This window comes from Tachysurus fulvidraco, chromosome 14, assembly GCF_022655615.1.
Source record: "Tachysurus fulvidraco isolate hzauxx_2018 chromosome 14, HZAU_PFXX_2.0, whole genome shotgun sequence".
Taxonomy (NCBI): Eukaryota; Metazoa; Chordata; class Actinopteri; order Siluriformes; family Bagridae; genus Tachysurus; species Tachysurus fulvidraco.
Genome location: NC_062531.1, coordinates 8279216 through 8302052, shown reverse-complemented (window position 1 = coordinate 8302052; position 22837 = coordinate 8279216). Strand labels below are relative to the sequence as shown.

The window sequence follows — 22837 nt, the reverse complement described above, 5'->3', positions numbered from 1 at the left end:
TCTCACACACTCAGCTACACAATGTACATATGTGTACACACACATACACACACACTCAGCCACACAGAGCACATATGTGTACACACATGAATTAAGTACATATACTCATAGATTTCTGAAGTAAAATTAATGTTTCTCTTAGGATTAGAACCAAGAACCAAACGTTATAGTGAAAAAGGTTGAAGGTCACCCACAGCTCATGCTTGACTACAATTTACTGTCCCCTGGATTCAAACACACATGTGCACTTATAAACACACACACACACACACACACACACACACACACACACACACACACACACACACACACACACACACACACACACACACACACACACACACACACACACACACTTCACACAAACATCCTCCTTTAGGGCCAGTTAAACCCAGTTATGGTTATTATCAATTACAGACACACACAAGTGTTAGAAAGACCCTGGATTAGGAGCACATGTTCTTTATACACACACTGTTCATCATCCCTCAAGACATTTTTTCAGAGTTTGTGCAGGTGTGAGAGTGTGTGAGCTTATCCGTCCAGATGTTATGCTTCGTAGCAGACAATCCATTACGGTATAAGGACGTCTTATGTCTTATGGTCAGAATTATGATTTGATTATTTTTTTTAAATAAGCTTCCCACAGGAACACTTAGAAAGTAGTTTATATATAAGCATACTGACCTTTGAACGCACACACACGCAAACGCACACACACACACACACACACGCGCACACACACACACACACACACACACACACACACACACACACACACACACACACACACACACACACACACACGTACACACAGTTGGTTTCAGTCAGTCTCTCTGTTGATACCATTGTTCCTTGAAACATTTTGCAGCCAAAATTCCTCAGAACCTCTCAGTAGAGATTTACTTCACCAACATAATCCCCATATTTGAAACTCTACACAGATTATTTAAATATATATAAATAATATTTTTGTAGGCTGTAGACTTACTTACTTGCTCACTTTTAGATTTAAACCATCATTAAGTAAGTGTTTAAATTTTAAAGAAGCTACAAGTTTTGGGTGCTGTAAGTTTGGATTAAACCCATTTAACTTAAGCGAATGTTCAAACAGACCAATTACTATAATAAATCCATAATAAACTCACTTCAAATATGTTTATGATAAAACACCCAATGTTGTAACTGATTTAAACAAGTCACAGATCCCACTTTGAGAGCTATGCTTTTAAAGCATGAAGGATTTTAAGCATCTTGTTTCAGCTGTACTAATAAACTGACTATTTAATCAATTCATTGTATTAATGGATATTGGAATAATCTGAAAAGTGCATCATTTTTCTTAATTCTGATGGATCATAACTCTCAAAGTAGGGTCTGTGCCTATATTAAATAAGTTATAACACTGGGTCTTGTATCATAAACATGATCAAAGTTATTGTATTTATTAATCTAATATAGGTATTGTACTGTTTGATTATTGCTTAAACGGAATGGATTTAATCCAAACTTCTTCCATGCAGAAACAAGTAGCATCTAAATAATTTCAACTATTTTATGATCATTTAAATCTAATTTTTTTTTTAAGTGGACAAACACCTATGACCAAAATATACTCATACACATTTAAATAAATAAATAATCATTCTGTGTAATGTTTAAAATGGTTGGATTATTTTTCTGAAATAATTCTGTCTAGTGAATAAAATTTATGACCGTACATGCTAATTTCTTAGCTAGCATATTTCTTATTTTATTCTTATTTATAGTTCACCTTGGGTGAACTATAGCTTTTACCGTATTATAGTTTCTACAGAAAAATTACAGCAATGCAACAATATCTAAAAACATTATTTTAGTTTTAGATTTCAAAATTTATGTTTTGTCAGAATTAAGAGAAAGAAGTTTCTGTGCTTGCGTATGTGCACTGACTATATTCCAAATAAATAGCATAGGATTATATTAAAAATTAAACCTGACTGTCTTGTTTAAGACAATTAATTTTACATATATATTTGTGTGTTCCAGAATGACGTTGGAGGGAAGCGAGTACTGGTAAATAAATGGAGTACGTTTATTAAAGCTCGTCTGGTGTGTTCTGTTCCTGGGCCTCACGGCATTGACACACACTTTGACCAGCTAGGTGAGAAACCAACACGCACACACACACACACACACACACACACACACACACACACACACACACACACACACACACACACACACACACACACACACACACCACTGAAATATAAGTAATATATGATGTGTGTGTCTATGTGTATGCGTGTGTGTGTGTGTGTGTGTGTGTGTGTGTGTCACAGAGGATGTGTTTCTTCTAAGGACTAAGGATGAAAAAAATCCAGAAGTTTATGCTATCTTCAGCACCATCAGGTACCTCTATAATACGATTACAGTAAATTTAATAGAAACTAATCATAATACTTTTAGGATTTTTTTAATTCTTCTATTGAATCATATCAAGACTAAAACTGACTGATTTATAATATTAATATATAATTATGGTACATGTTTGTGTGTGTTTTCCTTCAGCAACGTGTTCCAGGGCTATGCTGTGTGTGTGTATAACATGGCTCATATTCGTGAGGTGTTCAACGGGCCTTTTGCTCATAAAGAGGGACCGGATTATCAATGGGGATCTTATGAAGGACGTGTCCCATATCCCAGGCCTGGAGTGGTGAGAACCCAAATATCCAAAATTCCATTTCCAACATGTTTCCACACACATCACTAAATAATGTCTAGAGACTAAGTATGAAAACCCTAGGAGATCAGCAGTTTCTGAAACAATCAAAACAGCTTGTAAGGCAACAGCTTCAGCCACAGTCAAAGTCACTGAGATCACATATTTTCTTTTAACATTCTAATGTTGACCCGTATCTCTAGATAGATAGATAGATAGATAGATAGATAGATAGATAGATAGATAGATAGATAGATAGATAGATAGATAGATAGATAGATAGATAGATAGATAGATAGATAGATAGAAGATAAGTCTGTTATAAATGTAAATTTTCTAATGGCAGCCTTATTATTACTATTATTCTAAATTTCTTTCTCAATTCTCTCTCTCTCTCTCTCTCTCTCTCTCTCTCTCTCTCTCTCTCTCTCTCTCTCTCTCTCTCTCTCTCAGTGCCCCAGTAAGATCACTGCTCAGCCTGGCCGGCTGTTTGGCAGCACTCTAGAATTCCCTGATGCTGTGCTGCAGTTTGCTCGCTCTCATCCTCTCATGTGGCGGGTCGTGTACCCGACTCAACACCAGCCGCTGCTCTTACGCATTTCCACACCTTACAGACTCACACACATCACCGTGGACCGCACGCTGGCCGAAGACGGCCCTTACGACGTCATGTTCATCGGCACGGGTAAGATCCAGGGGTGTCGATTTTTGTAGCGTGTACTGAATCTTGTTAGTCCTGTAGGTGTCAGTATGATTAAACCCCATTGAATTTTGCCCCATGCAGATGTTGGCACCGTCTTGAAAGTCATCGCACTGCGCAATGGCAACTCAGTCACCAGTGAGGAGATCACTCTGGAGGAACTGCAGGTCTTCAAGGTGAGTTTGTGTCCTGTCACATTCATCTTTTGTTTTAGATGCGTGTAATTTTTTTTTCTCATTCTATATTATGTCTCGTCATCAGGTGCCCACTCCCATCACCTTCATGGACATCTCAGTGAAGCGGGTGAGCTTTTGTACTCCTTCAGTCTTTCCAGATCCTTCACTCATACTCCAAAGAGATGACACTTTTTCCAGTTTAAATATATTCTGTTTCTTATTCTAACAGAAAACAGATCACCTCAGTCAGACTATTAGACTGTCTCTAATATTTTGTGTTGAAAATGAAAAATGATAGAATATTACAGAAAACAAATGGAAACCAAGCAACAAACGCTGATGTGTTCTGTTTTCCTCCGTCTTGAAGTAAGATGTCAGGAAATTGCAAAGGCAGCTGATGCAAGTGCTGACTTTTGTTTAAACACTGTAACAGGAACAGACAGTGAAGCATAAACAAAAGAATGAGGCAAAGAAACAAACAATATTTGAGATAAACCGAAGTTTAACAATGACATAGTGAAATACAGGAATGTAAATACGGTCGGTGATAAATGGAAATGCAGAACAGGTGAAACTGCTCAATGAGAATGTGACATGCTGTGACAGAGTGTTCAGTGTCATGCGATGTGCAGGGGCTGATGGGTATTGTAGTCCAGTGCTGGTTTGGCAGAGGCACTATAAGGATGAGTGTGGAAATTTGTAAGGCACTCAGGCTGAGCTTGTAACATTAAACAGTAGCACTGTTTAGCACTGTTTTAGCACATTCTTTAGCACTGATTATCAGTCTGTATATCAAACAATATAAATACAAAAGACAGAGGAAGTTTTTGACAAATCAGCAAGCTAGCTACTTTCTGATTACTTTTTCCTCTAATGCCACAATTTAAAGCTATGAGAGTCTGATTGATATCTGACATGTGATATCAGGTAGATGTGATCTCATAAGTCCTAGGTGGCACAGAATACACACGCACATGCACACACATAATTATAGACTTTAACGTACCTCCTGAGTGCTGCAACAGTAAATTACACTAACCCTTTCATGCTTCAATTAAAGAAGTGCTGGCTAAACATTTGCAATTACCTTAGGAAAGCTGAGCTTGTAATTTCATGTCCTCAATAATACTGCGCACGATTCATTCATAGTCATCCATTAAATTCTTGAGAAATGGCTTTTGCTCACCTTTGAACATCTTATTTTTTATGATGTCATAGTGCACATGCACGAAAGGTAAAATCATCCAATAATAATAATAATAATAATAATAATAATAATAATAATAATAATAATAATAATAATAATAATAATAATAATAATAATAATAATAATAATAATAATAATAATAATAATAATAATAATAATAATAATATCACCTCAGCTATTAATTTGTTACGCTTCAAAATATATTACACTGTTGACAGATGACAAAAATAATATGCTGCATATAAACGTAACTTTTTTTTTTCTTTTTCCAACCTCTTTAGCAATCACTGTTTGTGGGCTCGAGCGCTGGTGTTGCACAGGTTCCTCTACATCGCTGCAGCATGTATGGTAAAGCGTGTGCTGAGTGCTGCCTGGCACGAGACCCCTACTGTGCTTGGGACGGACACACCTGCACACGATACGTTCCCAATGCTAAACGTCGCTACCGCAGACAGGACATCAGACACGCAAACCCAGCACTGCAATGCAGAGACCAGATCCAGAGCGGTAAGAGAAAGAAAGAGGGATTTATTAGGGGTCCTATCACTAAACACTACTGTAAATTGTTGCTCTGTAACAATATAAACCCACAGCAAATCAGAAAATGCAACAACAAAGCCAAAAATTAACAGCAAATTCAGAAACTACAGTAAAAGAAAATTTAAGAAACATTATTGCAAGACAGAATGAGGTTTTTTTTTTGTAAACACCTCTTGCTTGTTGCTGATTGGCTACAGCACATGTCCCTCTGAGAGACCACAGATACAGAGAGCTGTTCAGTAAGAGGCAATGTGAGATTAAAATGACTTATGAATTAAGATGAGCTTAAGTGATCTATGCTTATATCTGTCAAGGTTATAATGTTAAATAAGGTATTAACTTTGCACAGGATTAATATGAACGCCGAAAACCCACCCAAATGAAGCTGGATTATTCTGAAAGAATTAATAAGTAACTTCAAATGAAAGCATTTTCACTACATTAACTATATAACAGCACTTACTGTGTATAAAACTTAAACACACTCACATTTTATACAAACACACACACACGCACGCACAGTGGATTTTGATCAACTTCATTTACTTCTCAGCCCTAAATTACACCCAGTCCATCTTTCATCGGTTTAATGAGAATAAGAAAAAGATGGATCAAAAGAAGGAAGGAAAAGAAAAGCAAAACTATGCTTACACACCAAATACACACACACACACACACACACACAAACAAACACACACACACACACACACACACACACCAAATACACCAAATACACACACACACACCACACGCACACCACACACACACACACACACACACACACAGACACACACACACACACACACACACAAACACACACACACACACACACACCAAATACACCAAATACACACACACCACACACACACACACACACACACACGCGCACACACAACACACACACACACACACACACCACACACACAGACATACACACACACCCTAGACACACACACACGCACACACAAACCTCTGCATTCGGAAAGCTAAGCTTTACCTGTTCTGTGAACCAATTTGAACTTTTCAGCAGAATGACAGATCACTACACACAAACACACACACACACACACACACACACACACACACACACACACACACACACACACACACACACACACACACACACACACACACACACACACACACACACACCTGTGTCAGCAGAACATGAATCGAAATGACTTGCATTGAATGGTTGTCACACATTTCAGGGTTTGTCTATGTATACAGTTACACACACACACACACACACACACACACACACACACACACACACACACACACACACACACACACACACACACACACACACACACACACACACACACACTTATTGGCATCTGCCTTTGTTTGGCTTTTTGGAACAAATCTAAACACTGTCCTCTTAACAAATAAAGATTCACACGAGCATCTGTGTATGTCCTCAACTGAGTGTGTTTTGTCTGCAGTGGAAGACGTGGACATGGTTGAAGTGCGGGTTGTGTATGGCACGGAGAACAACAGCACCTTTCTGGAATGTGTCCCTCGATCTCCACAAGCCACCGTCACCTGGCACATCCAGCGAGATGAACATCTGGAGGAGGTGAGATAAACAAAGTGTTTTAAACTTTTAATGTAAACATTTTACTCAAAGTCTTTCCTTCTATTGTTTACATTTAAAGTCCCAGACATAAGGGAAACTTGTCAAAGTTCCCAGACCATATCGTTCATCACTGACGCAGTCCTGTCACTGAAAGATGAATAGAAGTAGAAAAGTCTGCTTCACCTAGTGCTCTTTACATCACATTTTAAAAACAATCCTCTGTTTTCTTAGACATTTGACTGGTTTGGGCAAATATGTCAGTAGACTATGGGTTTGTTTCAGGATAACTGCCTCTCTTTTGGAAAGTACTGATATTTTTTAATTTTTATTATGAAATAGATGTTGCTCATTTCTAAATAGAAAACAATTTTATAAATTTTTTTGTTATTCAATGTGCTAAAAATTTTGCTTTAAGTAACTTATTAAGATCTTTTGTGTTGAGATTCAAAAAAAAAAGACAAAATGAAAAAAAAATTCTTTCTGAAGGTAATTTTTTGTGAACTTTTTTAAATTTAATTTACAGTATCTAGAAACAAAATATACTTTAAAGTACTTTATAAGTACTTTATAATAATTGTATTGCTAAAATGATGTTTTTTTCAATAATTTCAAAATAATTATTGAAAAAACATTTTTTTTTAGATAATTATTGCAATACAATTATTAAATAAATATTATTTAGAACTTAGTATGATATATAATAAAATATATTAATATTTAAAATTTGTATGTAAAATTATATAATACAATACTAATGGATCAGTCCCTGTTGTAATTATCTGTAATGTGCTTCGCTGCAGGTGGAGCTGGACGAGCGAGTAGTAAAAACAGAAGAAGGCTTGCTGTTCAGACGAGTGTTACGACACGATGAAGCTGTCTACGTGTGTCGCTCTCGGGAACATGGATTTTCTCAGACGCTCTCACGTGTGTGGTTGGATGTGTTACAAGGAGAAACCCTTGCTGACTTACTGTCACAAGACCATAAACACAAAGTTTGGTCTCCGTGTCCTGCCCAGATTGGCTCAGCTAACCGAACACCATCCAGGGGCTGGTTTAAGGATGTCTTGCAGCTGATTGGTCCATCAAATCTTCCTCAAGTAGAGCAATACTGTGAGCGTGTCTGGTGCAATGAAAAACTGCGGCGGAAGCACAAGAACATGATGGACAAATACAAACATGCGCAGGAGGTAGCACGGAAAACCAGAGTCAGCAAGAACGTCGGGGAACGGAGTCGTATGCCACGAGACACACACGCTGTAGAGTGACGTATGAAACTAACTGACAGGGACAAGACTTATTATAATTTTATAACACACCTCTCAAGCTTAAAGACGTTGACCTTCAAACATACACACTGCTCACACAGAGGAAAGAGGTGGATCGTCAGAGCTTGTCATAACTTTTGAGCAACTTTTATATTACATTTTCTTTATAAACATAATCTTGCGATGCAATTTGAAATAATTTGACGACAGTTGCTTTATCAACAGAAGAAGCAGACACAATGTGGGTGCACACACACACACACACACACACACACACACACACACACACACACACACACACACACACACACACACACACACACAAACACACACACACACACACACACACACACACACACACACACACACACACACACACACACACACACACACACACACACACATATGACAGTGCTCTCAGAATTTTGGAGTAAAGCCAAAGACCTTTATGATCATCCAGATATTAAAAGTGCTTGCAGGTTTTTTTTTTACTATTATTATTATTATTATTATTATTATTATTATTATTATTATTATTATTATTATTATTTTGACCAACTTGTTAACCTGATTTTCTTTTTAAACTGAAATGTGATAATTTATTTAGCTATTACTACAAGCTACTGGTTATATGTGTATTATGTGAGGAATAAAACATGATGGCGTGTGCAGTTAAAGAAAAATGATGGAACCGTGGGCTGGTGTAAGGCTACCAGTTGTATGATCTTGAAGTGTTTAATTCCTCTTACACCACAGCAATTTGCCAACACTAACAACGCTGTATTTATTAATGAACAAAACATTCTGCATTATCATTATATTCACTTATAGTCCTATTTAATGTTGTAGATCGTCTCTAAAGACGGGTTTGTTCTCGTTATTGCTCACGTTTTAACAGCTATCAGCAGCTGCTTTCTTGATAACACCCCTTTTTTCCCTCCTTTTGGAAGTTAATAGGGGAAAAAAAAAGCTCAGTGTCCGCTATCCTGAAGAATTAAATCATTTACAATGACTGTTAAGTGCTGACACTGGAGACGCCTTCCAAAAAAAAAAGAAAGAAACACCTTTTTAATTTTCTAATATTAACGATTACACATGCTGCTAATCTGTTTATCTGGAGAGTCTACTGTATCAGTCCTTTGTGAGTTAATAATAAATAGTAAATAATAAATAATAATTCAATATTCACTTTAGTATAAATGATACAACTGTAATTACTTTCCAAAGTATTAAATGATCAACATCATGTAAGATTTGAATATTCAACATCATTGGTATACGGTTGACACGTCTCAATTCCAGGCCTGGTGGTTTAATTCGTGCTTCTGCATTGTATGTGGTGATTGCATGCTCTCCTTGTGCCTCTGGGGTTTCCTCCAAGTTCTCCAGTTTCTTTCAATAATCCAAACACACACATTGTAGACTGTCTTGCATCTCTAAATTGTCTGTAGTGTGTGAGTTCGCATGCAACCGTGCCCTGTGTTAGACTGGCGTAATGTCTAGGTGGTCCCCTGCCTTGTTCCCAGAGTCTAATGGGATAGGCTCCAGATTCCCCACAGCCCTGTATACAATAAGCAGTGTAGAGATTTTGGATGGATGGATATATATGTATATTTACTCATAACTGTAGCTAAACTTTTTTTTGTTGCATAGATGTTACATATGTTATCAGCATGGTCACTTCTGTCTTTCGTAAAAGGTCCTAGAGGATGTACAAAGGTACTTACTTGGAATATGAAGGTTTTGAAGGTGTAGTTGAAAGCGAGAAATTAAAATGTTACCTGTATGATATAATTTCTGATGGTGATGGATCTCATTACAGCTGTTGGTTTTTCCTGTACTATACGTTATTTAATGTTCAGATTAAGACACTGTAAAAACACTGAATTACAAATGCAATGCAGTACAATAAGCTTAAACGTCCAGATTGTTTTGGAAATAGAAGAAAGCTTTCTTTTAATAATCTAATTGACTAAGGAGCCAAGTCTGCACGGTTGTTTGGTTTGCTTTTTTTTTTCTTTTTCTTTTCTTCTCCATTAAGCCTAAATGCTTTAACATCACTCAGTTTAGTGATTTATTTGTTCTAACAGAAGTCTGGAAACACACAACTTGTTTTCTTAATAAATATTTCTCTTGATCTAATCTAGTCTGATTCAGAGGCCAGTGTCAAAATGTAGATCCATCTGAATCTTTTGCTTTTGCATTACTGTAATTTTAAAAAACCTTGTAAAAATAATATTATAGCTGTTAATGGCATTGATTCGATTTTTCATAAATCCCTGGGTTCAGCTCAGCACATCCATTTGCAGACTGTTATTGATAATGTCTTTTTTTACAAATCACTTTATACAAGGTTTAAAAATACACAATATACTTTTCTAGTGTTATCTTCAGCTTTTTTGCCACAAAACACTCATTGGTGTTTTTTTTTTTGTTGTATTGTGTGTTTTTTTTTTTAGTCACCTCTAAGTATAGTTACTTGATGTTAACTTTGTACTAATCTATGCTTTTAAGGTTTGGGTCCAACTTTTTAGGCCAAACGTTTAAGGCCAACAGCCTCAATGCTCTAAATATAAAACAATTATCTTTGCATCATTCATCATGTTAAATATTATTCAAACAATTTCAATGTATCATCCAAAGACTTAACACTGCATCCCAAAGCCAAGAGTGTACTCATATAGACCGGTTTTAACTAACAGACTGTACTTGTTTCAGCACTGTGCATTTATTTTATCTGCAGATAACACATACAACGTGTGTGTGTGTGTGTGTGTGTGTTTGTGTATGTGTGTGTGTAAGAATTTGTACGGTTATATGTATTTATGTCTTATTTAAAACAGATCCTTGCATGCAGAGTGTACAGATGTGGGTTTTGTCCTTAAAGATAATTGAATAAAATGGAATAAATATGTTCCTTATTGTAGATATGTTTATAATGAGCTCTGTCATGGGCTTCAGTGGTTCAAGCTTCTCAGCAAGATGTTTGTCTTTCTCTTTTATGTCTTTTGCATGTGCATGCTTGTGTACGATTTGGATTTGAATACCATTTATAGTCAGAATACAAGATTAAGTGATCAGTCTACATTGGGCCTTTTAATCATTTCTTATTTGACTACAAAAGAGGCAGAAAGCTATCAAAGATGTATAGATTTAAGATGTAAAGCAAGACCACACTGAACATAAGGTCACCGCTTAAAGCTATAATTGATGCTAACTGATCCTGAATTGTACATAACCATAATCAAGTCCAAATGCTGTTTGTTTGTTTGATGCAAGTTTCTGAGATTATGTTCTGAGTTGAAAGCATGGTTAGTTTCAGAAGTGTATATAAATGTTCTCAACTTCCTGTGATAAAAGTAAGTATAATATAATTCTACTCAATTATGTGTCATTAGAAGGCAGCACAGTGGCACAGTCGGGTAACATTGCTGTTAGGTTTCAGGATTCCAAGTTTAATTCAGAGCTCAGGTTTGGAAGTTCCTTTTCTGTCCAGGAAGGTTTCCTTCCCAGGTTCCTAACATGCCAGGAGGTGAATTAGTCATTGGAAGTTTCTTGTAGGTGTGAATGAATGTGTGTGTTCATGGTGGACTAGTGTCACATTGAGGGAAGGTTTCCATCTTACACACAGTGTTCAGCTTTTGTTTTGTTTGGTAAACACTAAATAGGTAGTAAATCTAGACACATACTTAAGGCTCCCTTATTATTTAACTGAATAATATGAACTAACCATGAATTATAATGGTTCCTGAGCTTAGTATTAAAAAAAAAGAAAAATTAATCAGCAAATATACATTTGATGTATGAGACAAAATGTGGACATTCCAGCTAAAATTTACTTAGTTTAAAGGTTGTTTAAAACAAACTTTACTATAAAAAACAGATCTGCTTAGATTTAGGTTAGAGCTGACTGTTTCTCAATGAGCTGATTCTCAAGACTTAATATCCTTCAATTACTTTTTTTTATCGCTTTTAACAATGGGCATTGTTGGAAATCAGCTTTATCATATATTAATATTAAAAATTCAGGATTAAATTTGAATTGAAAATGTTTGTTTTTTTCTAATAAGGCAATGGTGGCAAGGAAAACTCCCTGAGATGAAAAAATGTTGAGAGGATTCAGGCTCGAAAGCCAATCAATCCTCATCTGAGTCACACTGGATTTATGATGCATAAGGAATTAAAAAATCAAAATTTTCTTTATTATATATTCAAAATTCAGCATTGTCCAAAAAGTTGATATTGATGTTATTGCAAAAAAAAAAAAAAAAAGTTGATGAGCTTGGGGTATTAACATGTCCATGTCCTCTGCTTTACTAGTCCATTCTCAATTACTTTTGCATAAGAGAACTTCCTAAGCTTTTATTCCTGGCTTATCTTGAAATTTGGATTGTTATTAAAAATTAGAGCCAAAATAAAGTCATTTATTAAAGGATCTCATTAATCTAACATGTTACCAACAGAATAAAACAAATAATCACTTTGTTGTACATCTTAATCATAAAAACAGTTTTAAGCATGTACTGTAGACAAGCTGATGTTCCTGAAAGGACTCGGAGATGGGTTGTGTATCTGAAAAACAAACCAAGGCACCACCAGATACTGTTTAGTGTGTAGAATGAAAATTGCATTTCTGTGTTTAGGAAAACAAATCAGCACATGAAATTCAGTAAGATTACAGTAAACAGACTTACATCAGCTCCTGTTATAGGCTTTCCTACATAACATAACACTTTGCATGTGTGCATTCGAGATGCTATACCTCAACAAAATAAAAAACAAACTCTAAAACCAACCACTAGTTTAAACTTTCAGTATTTCATGATTTCTTTTGATCAAATGGAACTATAATAAATAACTTGAATGTATTCTGTAACTAAAAACATACAGCTGAGTGCAACATTTTAGGATAATGAAGAAACGTGAACATGTTATAATGAAATTTAGGCTTTCGTCATTTTGTTTGAAGGGGTAGCAAACTTACAACAGTAATAACAACATTAACAACAACAACAACAACAACAACAACAACAACAACAGTAAGTCTAACATACGGTGCAGAAAGAAAGCCAGAGTCTGTTATTTATATTACAATTAAACCTAACTCTTTCAATAGCAAGCAAAAATTCTGATTTCATTTTAATCGCATTTTAAAGTTTCATTACTAGAAAAACTGAGAATGTAGAATGTGACAGTGGTGCAAAAAAAAAAAAAAACTATACAGTAAAAGTAAATATTCAGTTAGATTACTCATCTAATGTGTGGTATACATCAGTATAAACAGCCAGTGTCATAGCATACATACACTACATTTGGCAGACACAATTACCCTGAGCAATATAAAGATTTATCTCATTTTATACAACTGAGCATTTAAGGGTTAAGGGCCTTGCACAGGGGTCAAACAGTGGCAGCTTGGTGGACCAGAGGTTTGAACTCACCATTTTCTGATTTGTAGTTCAATGTCTTAAACAGTGAGCAACCACATCCCTTACAACTAGTAGCATGATTAGACGGCTAAACAATAGACCCAAAAACATAAAGAAACAAGAACTGTAAACTATGGATACAAGAATATGGATGGACAGATGGACACACACAACACAACACAACACAACACAACACAACACAACACAACACAACATAACACAACACAACATAACACAACACAAAACAATGGATGGATAATGAAGTTCAAGTTGTATTCCCGCATAACCTTGGCAACCATGAGCCTGATATGCAGTCAGTATGCAGTTTATAGAACTATTCATGGTTCAGGAAAGGTTATCTAAAATAAATAAATAAATAAATAAATAAATAAATAAATAAATAAATAAATAAATAAATAAATAAATAAAAAAAAGCTTACCCAACTACTCTGTTTACTACCTCTGTTTAGAGCAGCAGGTAACGGAAATTGAGTGAGCGTGTAGTGTGAGAATGAGTAGTGTGTGATTTAATTTGTCACATCATTATGAAGCTCATTACTGTAGATGTAAACATAGCTACATAGTAAATGGAAAAAAATGTTTTGCAGTCTTCAAGCTGCTGATTAGTCAACTTTTGTTTTAAACCTGCTAATATGATCCATCCATCCATTCATCCATCCATAGATTAACTCTTATTTTCTCTCTTGGTCAGCTGATCGTCAAAGGCAATATTATTTGAGGCCTAATTAACTCAACTCATATGTGGGTGCTTTTTGCTGACTGTGTAAACTCCTTATCCTCTCCTACATTTTCTTTCCTCTCCTCCATCATCGCCATGCATTTGTTTTCTCAACCTCCTTCACAGCCTTATACACCGTGAGCTGGAGAAAGAGAGAATGTGAGAGAGATTGGGGGAGGATTGTGGGCTGGGTGGGGGAAGCAGGGGTGTTTTGAAATGCAGAGAAAACATCAAGCACACAGTGTAGAAGGTGTGAAAAAACAGGATGTAGCTCTGGAGAAGGAAAGACTGACAGTCCAGAGAGACTAGGTGAATATGAGACTGTGCATGTGTGTGCACACGTGCATGTGTGTGTGTGTGTGTGTGTGTGTGGGGGGGGGGGTCTGGGTGGTTGTGTGGGTGAAAGCATCTGAAAAAACTGAAAGCATCGAATGTATTAAAGTGTTCTGACATGGAAACTATGACTCTGAAATGTCAACACGTCTAACAAGTGGCAAAAGAGGTTAATGAACGTATAACTAGCAGGATGTAATTAGAGCTAATTAGAGACATTAATCATCCATGCTGTCTCTGCTGAGGCCTGTGTAGGACATGAGGACATGATGAAATGCCATCACTCCAGGACGGCTGATATACACGGGCTAGCGAGGCTAAGTTCTGAGCTCTTTTCTTTGAAAGGTAAAATATATAAAAATAAGATATTTAAAAAAAAAATAAAATAATGGTCTTTTATTGGTTGTTGTTGTTGTTAAAACCTCTCACTTTCACTTTTGTGAAACCAAGAGCAACAGAACGATCATAGTAGTCAAATCTATGAAGTAAAGGCTGAAGCTGATTTCTCTGTCATTTATATTCATCATATAGAATTCAACGGTAAATGTGAACATATTTTTACAACTTACATTAAAATTCTACAAAGCTGAACAAAAGATGAATTTTAATAAAAAAGATTATTGTTATTATATATTTATATGAATTGTTAACTGACATTATTATTATTATTATTATTATTATTATTATTATTATTATTATTATTATTATTATTATTATTATTATTATGCTTTACAAATATCAAATAAAATCTAAAACATAAAAATATCAGAGCACTTTCCTGGTAAAATATCCCTCATACCCATATGTTCTCCCAAGTGTTTAACCCAATAGCCAAAAGAAATATAAATAAGCACATCATACAGAAAAAAGCCCCATGCAGAACTGTGCAGTATATATGCACATGATAGGAGGCTGTGCTATGCAACTTCAACTATGTTTAAGTTCTGTTTGGGAAACTGAAGAGAGAACACGCATGCAGCCATTTGTAGGGTTTTTTTAACTGAAGTACTGAAAAAAACTACATTCGAGAGCCCTTCTAAACAGCTATTACTCAAAAAGAAACAATTGAGAGATACGTTACATCTGAAATTCTTTATGGTGTTTATACTGTACTTATACTTTAACCTGGAAAATGACTCTCTCTCTCTCTCTCTCTCTCTCTCTCTCTCTCTCTCTCTCTCTCTCTCTCTCTCTCTCTCTCTCTCTCTCTCTCTCTCATTTAAACCCTACCCATAAACTAAACAGTAAATCTCATTGAACTATAAACCAACCACATTTAAATCATTAACATAAATCATATCTATATCTAAACCTAACCATGACTTCTAATCCTAACCCTAATCCTAATTCCCAATCTTAATCTTATTCTTAATCCACCCATAAGCATCATTTTGACATTTTAACTGCCTACTCCAATAACATCATCTAAGTTTAATACTCAGTCTAAAATTCTTACTAAACCTAAAACAACCCTAATCTTCGACCCGATCTATTACAATCCACAGCATGCAACAAACTCCTGTGAGTGATTTTGGCTCTGTTTCGTGAATCAGACCATGAGGCTCATCATCATACTAATAAGAAATCGGTCAGTTTGGCTCCCAAACTGCTCATTTTAAATATTATTTCCAGAGATTGTTCTTCTTTTGCTTAACTATCAATCAAATTATTTAATCAAATAAACTGTGTTGAAGTTTAAAACTATATTCCAACATTTTGAGGTAGCACCATTCAAACCCTTCAGCACTTCATGAGCCAATTCCATTGCGTTTTATTCACAGAATGATTTAAACAATATATCTTTACGTACAAATTTAAAGTATCCAGATGAGAACAAGCTAGTTGTTGATAAATGTGAAATATTTCAAAGAAAGACGGCATACAGTGATTAGATTACTCAGCACATGAAAAACTCGTCCATGAAATGAGAAGAGACTAGCTCACTGCAAGGTAATTATACTAACAAGCACTAGTGACAGATGCTACAGAACCCTTGTTGTCTATAAATATGCCCAAGATATAAAAAAGCACACACTAGGCTAGAAAGCTACATTGGAAATCCATTATAACAATTTCATTACCATTGTCATCTTTGAGCTTTGTCCTGTGACATTGAGGACCGAATGTAAATGAGTCTTCGAGTTGACTCATTCTTTTGAATCGGCACACGTTAGGAATAGGATTGTAGAACAGAAACCTAAATTTGAAGTTATTTTGGAGACTTATTTAGTAACATGTTTCTTTCTTACATGCTTACTTATTAATTCATGATGCAGTTTATAATTTAAAAATACAGTATACTTTCAATTAGTAAAAAGCTGTCTATTGAGATTTTCTGTTTTTCTACCAATAGCCATAACATATTTATGAAATGATTCTGAATGAATGCAGTTAATTATCATTAAACAATGAATCAATATAGTGAATATGTTTTGAAGTAACTGTTTATTTCTTTGTGTTAATCAAATACAGTCTGATGCAACAAACCACATAGAAATAGGAATAGTCACTACAGTGTTCCATGTCAACTTTGGCCTTTGACCTCTCCAGAAAATCACTTTTAATCCATAGTTTACAGTTTACAACATCTAACAGTAGACACACACATACAACATTTACACATGTTAATGCTTCTCACACATGCATGTACGAGCGTGCATATACACACTCGTACATGCACACACACACACACACACACACATACACAGACGGAACACAGAGATGCTCTGTCTCTCAGAATATGAGAAGAGTCACAAGGCAACGAAATCAGTGAGCTGGTCTGGGTCATTTGGTTAATTCGGTTTTTTTTTGTTTTTTTTTAGAAAAAAAGTTAAAAGAGGAAAATGTCATGTCACACAAGTAGAGTTTTGGATCATATCCTTAAATATGGTTTAAAAAGGAAAGGAACATATACCTCAAAATATACACACTTTTTTCTCCAGTTTTCAGAAGAATGGATATATTACAAAGGTCAATCTCAGCACAATTCACCACTACATATTAGCTTATTATGTCTTAAATACGTCATAAGAACATCAGATGTGCCAATGTGCTTCCTGTCTACTGTACTGGCAAAACACTCAACTACACATCTTTATTTAAGTCATGCAAATGAACAGAAACAGGCATAACCGTTCATTACCTCATGAGACATTATAAATAGAACAAAACCTATTCACCCTTTTACACTCTTATCTTATATCTTAAGGAACTGATAACAGCTAGTGGAACTGATTGTTGAAGGAAAAGAAGTTGAGATGTCAGGCCTTACGATGCAATTTTCAAGAACGGGAAAGAAACTAAAATTTACTCCAAGGAATAAATGTACATTTCCTTGATGCTGGTGTGGATATCATCAAAGTACATAACTGCACATTTAGGGCTGTTACTTTGAAAGCTTTACTGTAAAATATAAATGTACCCCATTCACCACTCATGCACCTTCCTCAAGAAATGATGCTTCATGAATTTGCTCAATATTTTCATTATTGCTGAAATCAGCCTACTGACAGGAAAAAAGTATGTTTGGTTCGGTTCTTTTATTTCTGAGGAAGTTAAGGAACTGAAACTTCTCAAATTTCAATTTGAGAAGTTTCACATTTCCATCTGGAAATCTGGAACTTTGTCAAATTCCATGGAACTGAAATGTTTCATATTTCTGAAATTTTGATTATTATTATGTATTTCTTTATTTTTATTTAATTATTGATTTCATTTAAAATTCTCATTCGTGTAGAACATATACAGTAAGTATGCCTGATATAAAATAAGCAGCTCGTTGTAGCTATATATGTAATTATCTGTATATCTGTATCTTTCTCTCGTTGTAGTCTTGAATAGTGATAGTTTTAACTCAATTGCTTCATGTTTCTTTCACAACACCCAGCTGACATCTAGTGGTAAAAACCAAAAGCCAGTTCACCAATCCACCTTTCTGCTCTGACTCGTTATTTTCATTCACTCTCATACCAGCCATTACCGCAAACCACTCTGGAAAACAATAATAGCAAAAAAATACGACATGTTTTGGAACCAAAAACGTAGCTGAATAGAACAGATTTCCTAGAACTGCCTTAAATTTTGTGGTATATAATTTAGTAGTCAGGGATGTTACATGAAAATACATACTTCACATCTCTTTAATGGAAAGACAAACCCAAACCTCTCCATTTAGAGGCCTTAGGTATTCAACCCCACTATTCCCTGCTCTCTGATGCTGCTTGTGTTGAAGTAAAATGAGAATTGGAGCACAGTATGCATTTTTCTTAATAGCCCAGGAAAACTGTAAGTGGTTGACTGAGGTCGAAAGGAGGAAGGAATTATTATCTGTCATTTATCGTCCAACCTAAAACCCCCTACATCAGCAGAAAGGGTTGATGAGAGAACAATTAGTGTATTTACTTTAAAATGAATGAACACTACTTTAAATAACATGCTGTATGAGGAATATAGAGTTAATTTGACTGTGGGAGCTATGAAACACACACTCACACACACACACACACACACACACACACACACACACACACACACACACACACACACACACACACACACACACACACAATCATATTTTCTTGTAAATAATAACATATTAGAAGCAGTTTCGAAACCAAAACATCCTTTATCCCACATCATAAATTATTTTCTTTACCCACACCTCCATTTGTCTGTTTTTCCCCATAATGCACCCCTGCGTTGATGTTGTGCCTGGTAATGACTGAAGGTGTCTAGCACACATCATCGTAAAGCAAACAAACACACAATACAGGTATAGTGCACATGGGTGACCCTCCATCCTACCACCTTTTGATCTCACACAAAATGTGCTTTGGATAAAGTGGGAGAAAAAAACAACATCAAAGCAGCTCAAAGTATTTCCGTACAACAGGTGGCGCCAGTGAGAAGCCAGGCCACATGACTCAAAGGAACTCTTTTCCATAAATTTGATGTTGATGATGTTTTGTAGGTAAGTTCACAGTTTTACGTTTCTTTCTCCCCATTTCCTGCTGATGGCAAACACTAGAGAGCAGCTTTAACAGTTTCTATGGTAACAGGCAGCTAGTGGTGCTCAGCTAAATAGTGGTTTTGGTCACACAGAGAATATTAGAAGATATAGAGAAAATTCTGTTCTATAGAACGCAAACAGCACGAAGCACAAACACACAAATATGTTGCAAATATACAAGGCATTTTTTTTTGTTGCTGTTTGTTTTTCTAGAAGAAGAGCAAGTGTTTAAGTGTGCGTGCTGTTCCAAGACAATGCATGCAATTGCACCGCTGTACAGTTTGTGTAGGTACTGAGTCTGTTTAATACTTAATACTCTGTTTAATGAGTCTGTAGTTCCGATTATTCCTCCTCTTGGAGTTGTAGCCAAGATGAGGCAATTTTACTCAGAACGACATCATCCTTGTCTGCACTTTGGGCCTCTGTGTTCAGAAAGAAGCCCAAGCAAATAATTATTGCATCATTTTGCATGTGTGTGTTTGTGTGTGTGTGTGTGTGTGTGTGTGTGTGTGTGTGTGTGTGTGTGTGTGTGTGTGTGTGTGTGTGTGTGTGTGTGTGTGTGTGTGTGTGTGAGGGTATAAAGGGAGTGTATGGAGTGTGTAGGAATAGCAGTGAGGGTATAAAGAGTGTATGGGGTGTGAAGGAATAGCAGTGAGGGTATAACCGGAGTGTATGGGGTGTGTAGGAATATCAGTGAGGGTATAAACGGAGTGTATGGAGTGTGTAGGAATATCAGTGAGGGTATAAAGGGAGTGTATGGTGTGTGTAGGAATAGCAGTGAGGGTATAAAGGAGTGTATAGAGTGTGTAGGAATAGCAGTGAGGGTATAAAGGGAGTGTATGGTGTGTGTAGGAATAGCAGTGAGGGTATAAAGGAGTGTATAGAGTGTGTAGGAATAGCAGTGAGGGTATAAAGGGAGTGTATGGTGTGTGTAGGAATAGCAGTGAGGGTATAAAGGGAGTGTATGGTGTGTGTAGAAATAGCAGTGAGGGTATAAAGGAGTGTATAAAGTGTGTAGGAATATCAGTGAGGGTATAAAGGAGTGTATGGAGTGTGTAGGAATAACAGTGATGGTATAAAGGAGTGTATGGAGTGTGTAGGAATAACAGTGATGGTATAAAGGAGTGTATGGAGTGTGTAGGAATAGCAGTGAGGGTATAAAGGGAGTGTATAGTGTGTGTAGGAATAGCAGTGAGGGTATTAGGGGAGTGTATTTGAATTTTAATGATACTACTATGGACATAGTAATGAATATTACCAGTAAAGATATTACTATTATTTGTATTTTATATCATTACTTATGCTCACTACTTAATGGCGTCGTTGTACACATGTAGTGAACTATGTAGCCATTAGAAGGACATTTGAGACTCAACTACAGATAAAGCTAAATCTAACAGCTTTAACTAAAATGTCATTAAAATAAAATTAATTAAAATGTGTGAAATAAAGTATTGTATAAGGAGTCTCATGCCCACCTAACTATAAAAACTAAAAAGAAGCTACAAAGGGTAATTTAGCCAAAAAATGTGGAGTCTGGGGCTTGAAATTTGAACTAGGATTTGAACTGTGAAATTAGTTTTGAGAGCACTACAATGTAGGAGCGGTAAAGCAGGGCAGTAAAGTCTGTAAATGGTTGTAGACTGATTTAGGGAGGCGTAGAAGTGTTAGGAAGGATTTCTGGAAGTCTAGGAGGTATGATGGGTCAGCAATGCAGTAAGGCAATGGTGTGTGGTAAATTGTACAGTATGTGAAGAATTTTGTGACTTTCTGATGTATAGCTTGCGTGTATTATTTGATAAATAGTCATTAAATGTGATGGTGTGCGGTTTTATCCAACTCCAGTGATCTCTATTTCTTTCTCTGTCCATCTCTCTCTCACTCTCTCTTCGTCCTATATTACTCTCCCGCACTCCGAGGCACTCGAGGTGCACTTTTTCCGTCGTGTGTTCTGCGGTTCCTCCCCTTCCTCACCTCCTTAAGATGCTTCCATCTTTTGTTCGTGTTGTGCAGAGGATTGATACTTGGAGACTCGTTGGGTGCGTCTGCCATAGCTTTGTCTGATTGGCTGTTTTTACGTGACCAAACCTGCTCACAGATCTGGTCAACGGTGCTCAGGTTGGGGTGATCGACCAGCTGCATGAAGTCTCTGTACCACAGCTTCTGATTAGTAGACTGTGCTTGGCTCTGGGTGGGGTTGTGTGCTTGGCTATGTGCTGGGCCTGTAGTGGGAACGATGTCCAGCGTGATGCTGAGCAGTGTTTGGGTGAATCCATGCTCCATTGCGTGACACTGGTAAATTCCACTGTCTCTGCGTAACACTCGTCGTAGCAACAAACCACGATTTGTCTGAAGCACTCGATCATCCAGACGGACCTGCAAACAAATGCACACACACACACACGCACACCACACACACACACACACACACACACACGCACACACACACACATGCACACCACACACATACACACACAAAGGTAAATTAAAAGTCTAATCATATTGATATGAAAGATCAGTAATTGAAGCAAAAAAGCACGTTCATCATTTCTTATTGAAGCTGTCATATCTTTCCACCAATTCTCCCCTTCCCCATCACTCCTCCTGTCTACCAATCTAGTATCCTCCTTTCTTTTTCTGTGGATTCCCATTCACATTTGTCCTATTTTCACAAACATTTTGTCATATTGTTTTGTTTCTCTCTGACTTGATCTGTAAATTCTCTTTAGTCACCCATTTCCATCATCTCTCTCCCTTTCCCTATCCTATTTATCCCTTTTTCTCACCTCTTCTCGAGCATTGTTAGGGTGTCTCTGCAAGGTCCATGTGACCTGAGCCTGTAGTGATTTGGGAATGCACTCCAGGAAAGAGCTACTTCCCTCCACTGCATACAGCTTCTTCTCCAAAACACGCAGCTTCTGGTGGTCTACAGAGCAGAAAAAAAGCAGTAGTGTTAAAATCAATATCAGCTTCAAACGGGCCAAATATTTTAACATTCATTCATTCATTCATTCATTCATTCATTCATTCAATAACTGTAAAATTAGAATGAAATCTATTCTATTCAAACACTATTGTTTGATTATAAGGATTTCAGTTGACAAATTTCAAGAAAACTTGCTGTTCTGAATAATGGCTTTCTGTGCTTGTGTGC

At 36.3% G+C, this 22837-nt stretch overlaps 2 protein-coding genes across 2 annotated transcripts in view; one reads left to right on the top strand and one right to left on the bottom strand.

Moving 5' to 3' along the window:
- sema3bl (sema domain, immunoglobulin domain (Ig), short basic domain, secreted, (semaphorin) 3bl) overlaps nucleotides 1–11088 on the top strand; it is a 40188-nt gene extending 29100 nt beyond the window's left edge. Inside the window, exons 8-16 of the mRNA XM_027166586.2 lie at nucleotides 2029–2143; nucleotides 2325–2394; nucleotides 2554–2698; nucleotides 3158–3389; nucleotides 3489–3580; nucleotides 3666–3707; nucleotides 5069–5294; nucleotides 6776–6909; nucleotides 7710–11088. Coding sequence (XP_027022387.2) covers nucleotides 2029–2143; nucleotides 2325–2394; nucleotides 2554–2698; nucleotides 3158–3389; nucleotides 3489–3580; nucleotides 3666–3707; nucleotides 5069–5294; nucleotides 6776–6909; nucleotides 7710–8174 — 1521 coding nt within the window. The 3' untranslated portion in view covers nucleotides 8175–11088. The remainder of the gene's footprint in view (nucleotides 1–2028; nucleotides 2144–2324; nucleotides 2395–2553; nucleotides 2699–3157; nucleotides 3390–3488; nucleotides 3581–3665; nucleotides 3708–5068; nucleotides 5295–6775; nucleotides 6910–7709) is intronic.
- Nucleotides 11089–17105: 6017 nt separating this feature from the next.
- The window catches only part of sema3b (sema domain, immunoglobulin domain (Ig), short basic domain, secreted, (semaphorin) 3B), a 49280-nt gene continuing 43548 nt past the window's right edge, over nucleotides 17106–22837 (bottom strand). Inside the window, exons 17-18 of the mRNA XM_027166504.2 lie at nucleotides 22470–22609; nucleotides 17106–22059 (exon numbers count right to left, since the gene is read on the bottom strand). Coding sequence (XP_027022305.1) covers nucleotides 21583–22059; nucleotides 22470–22609 — 617 coding nt within the window. The 3' untranslated portion in view covers nucleotides 17106–21582. The remainder of the gene's footprint in view (nucleotides 22060–22469; nucleotides 22610–22837) is intronic.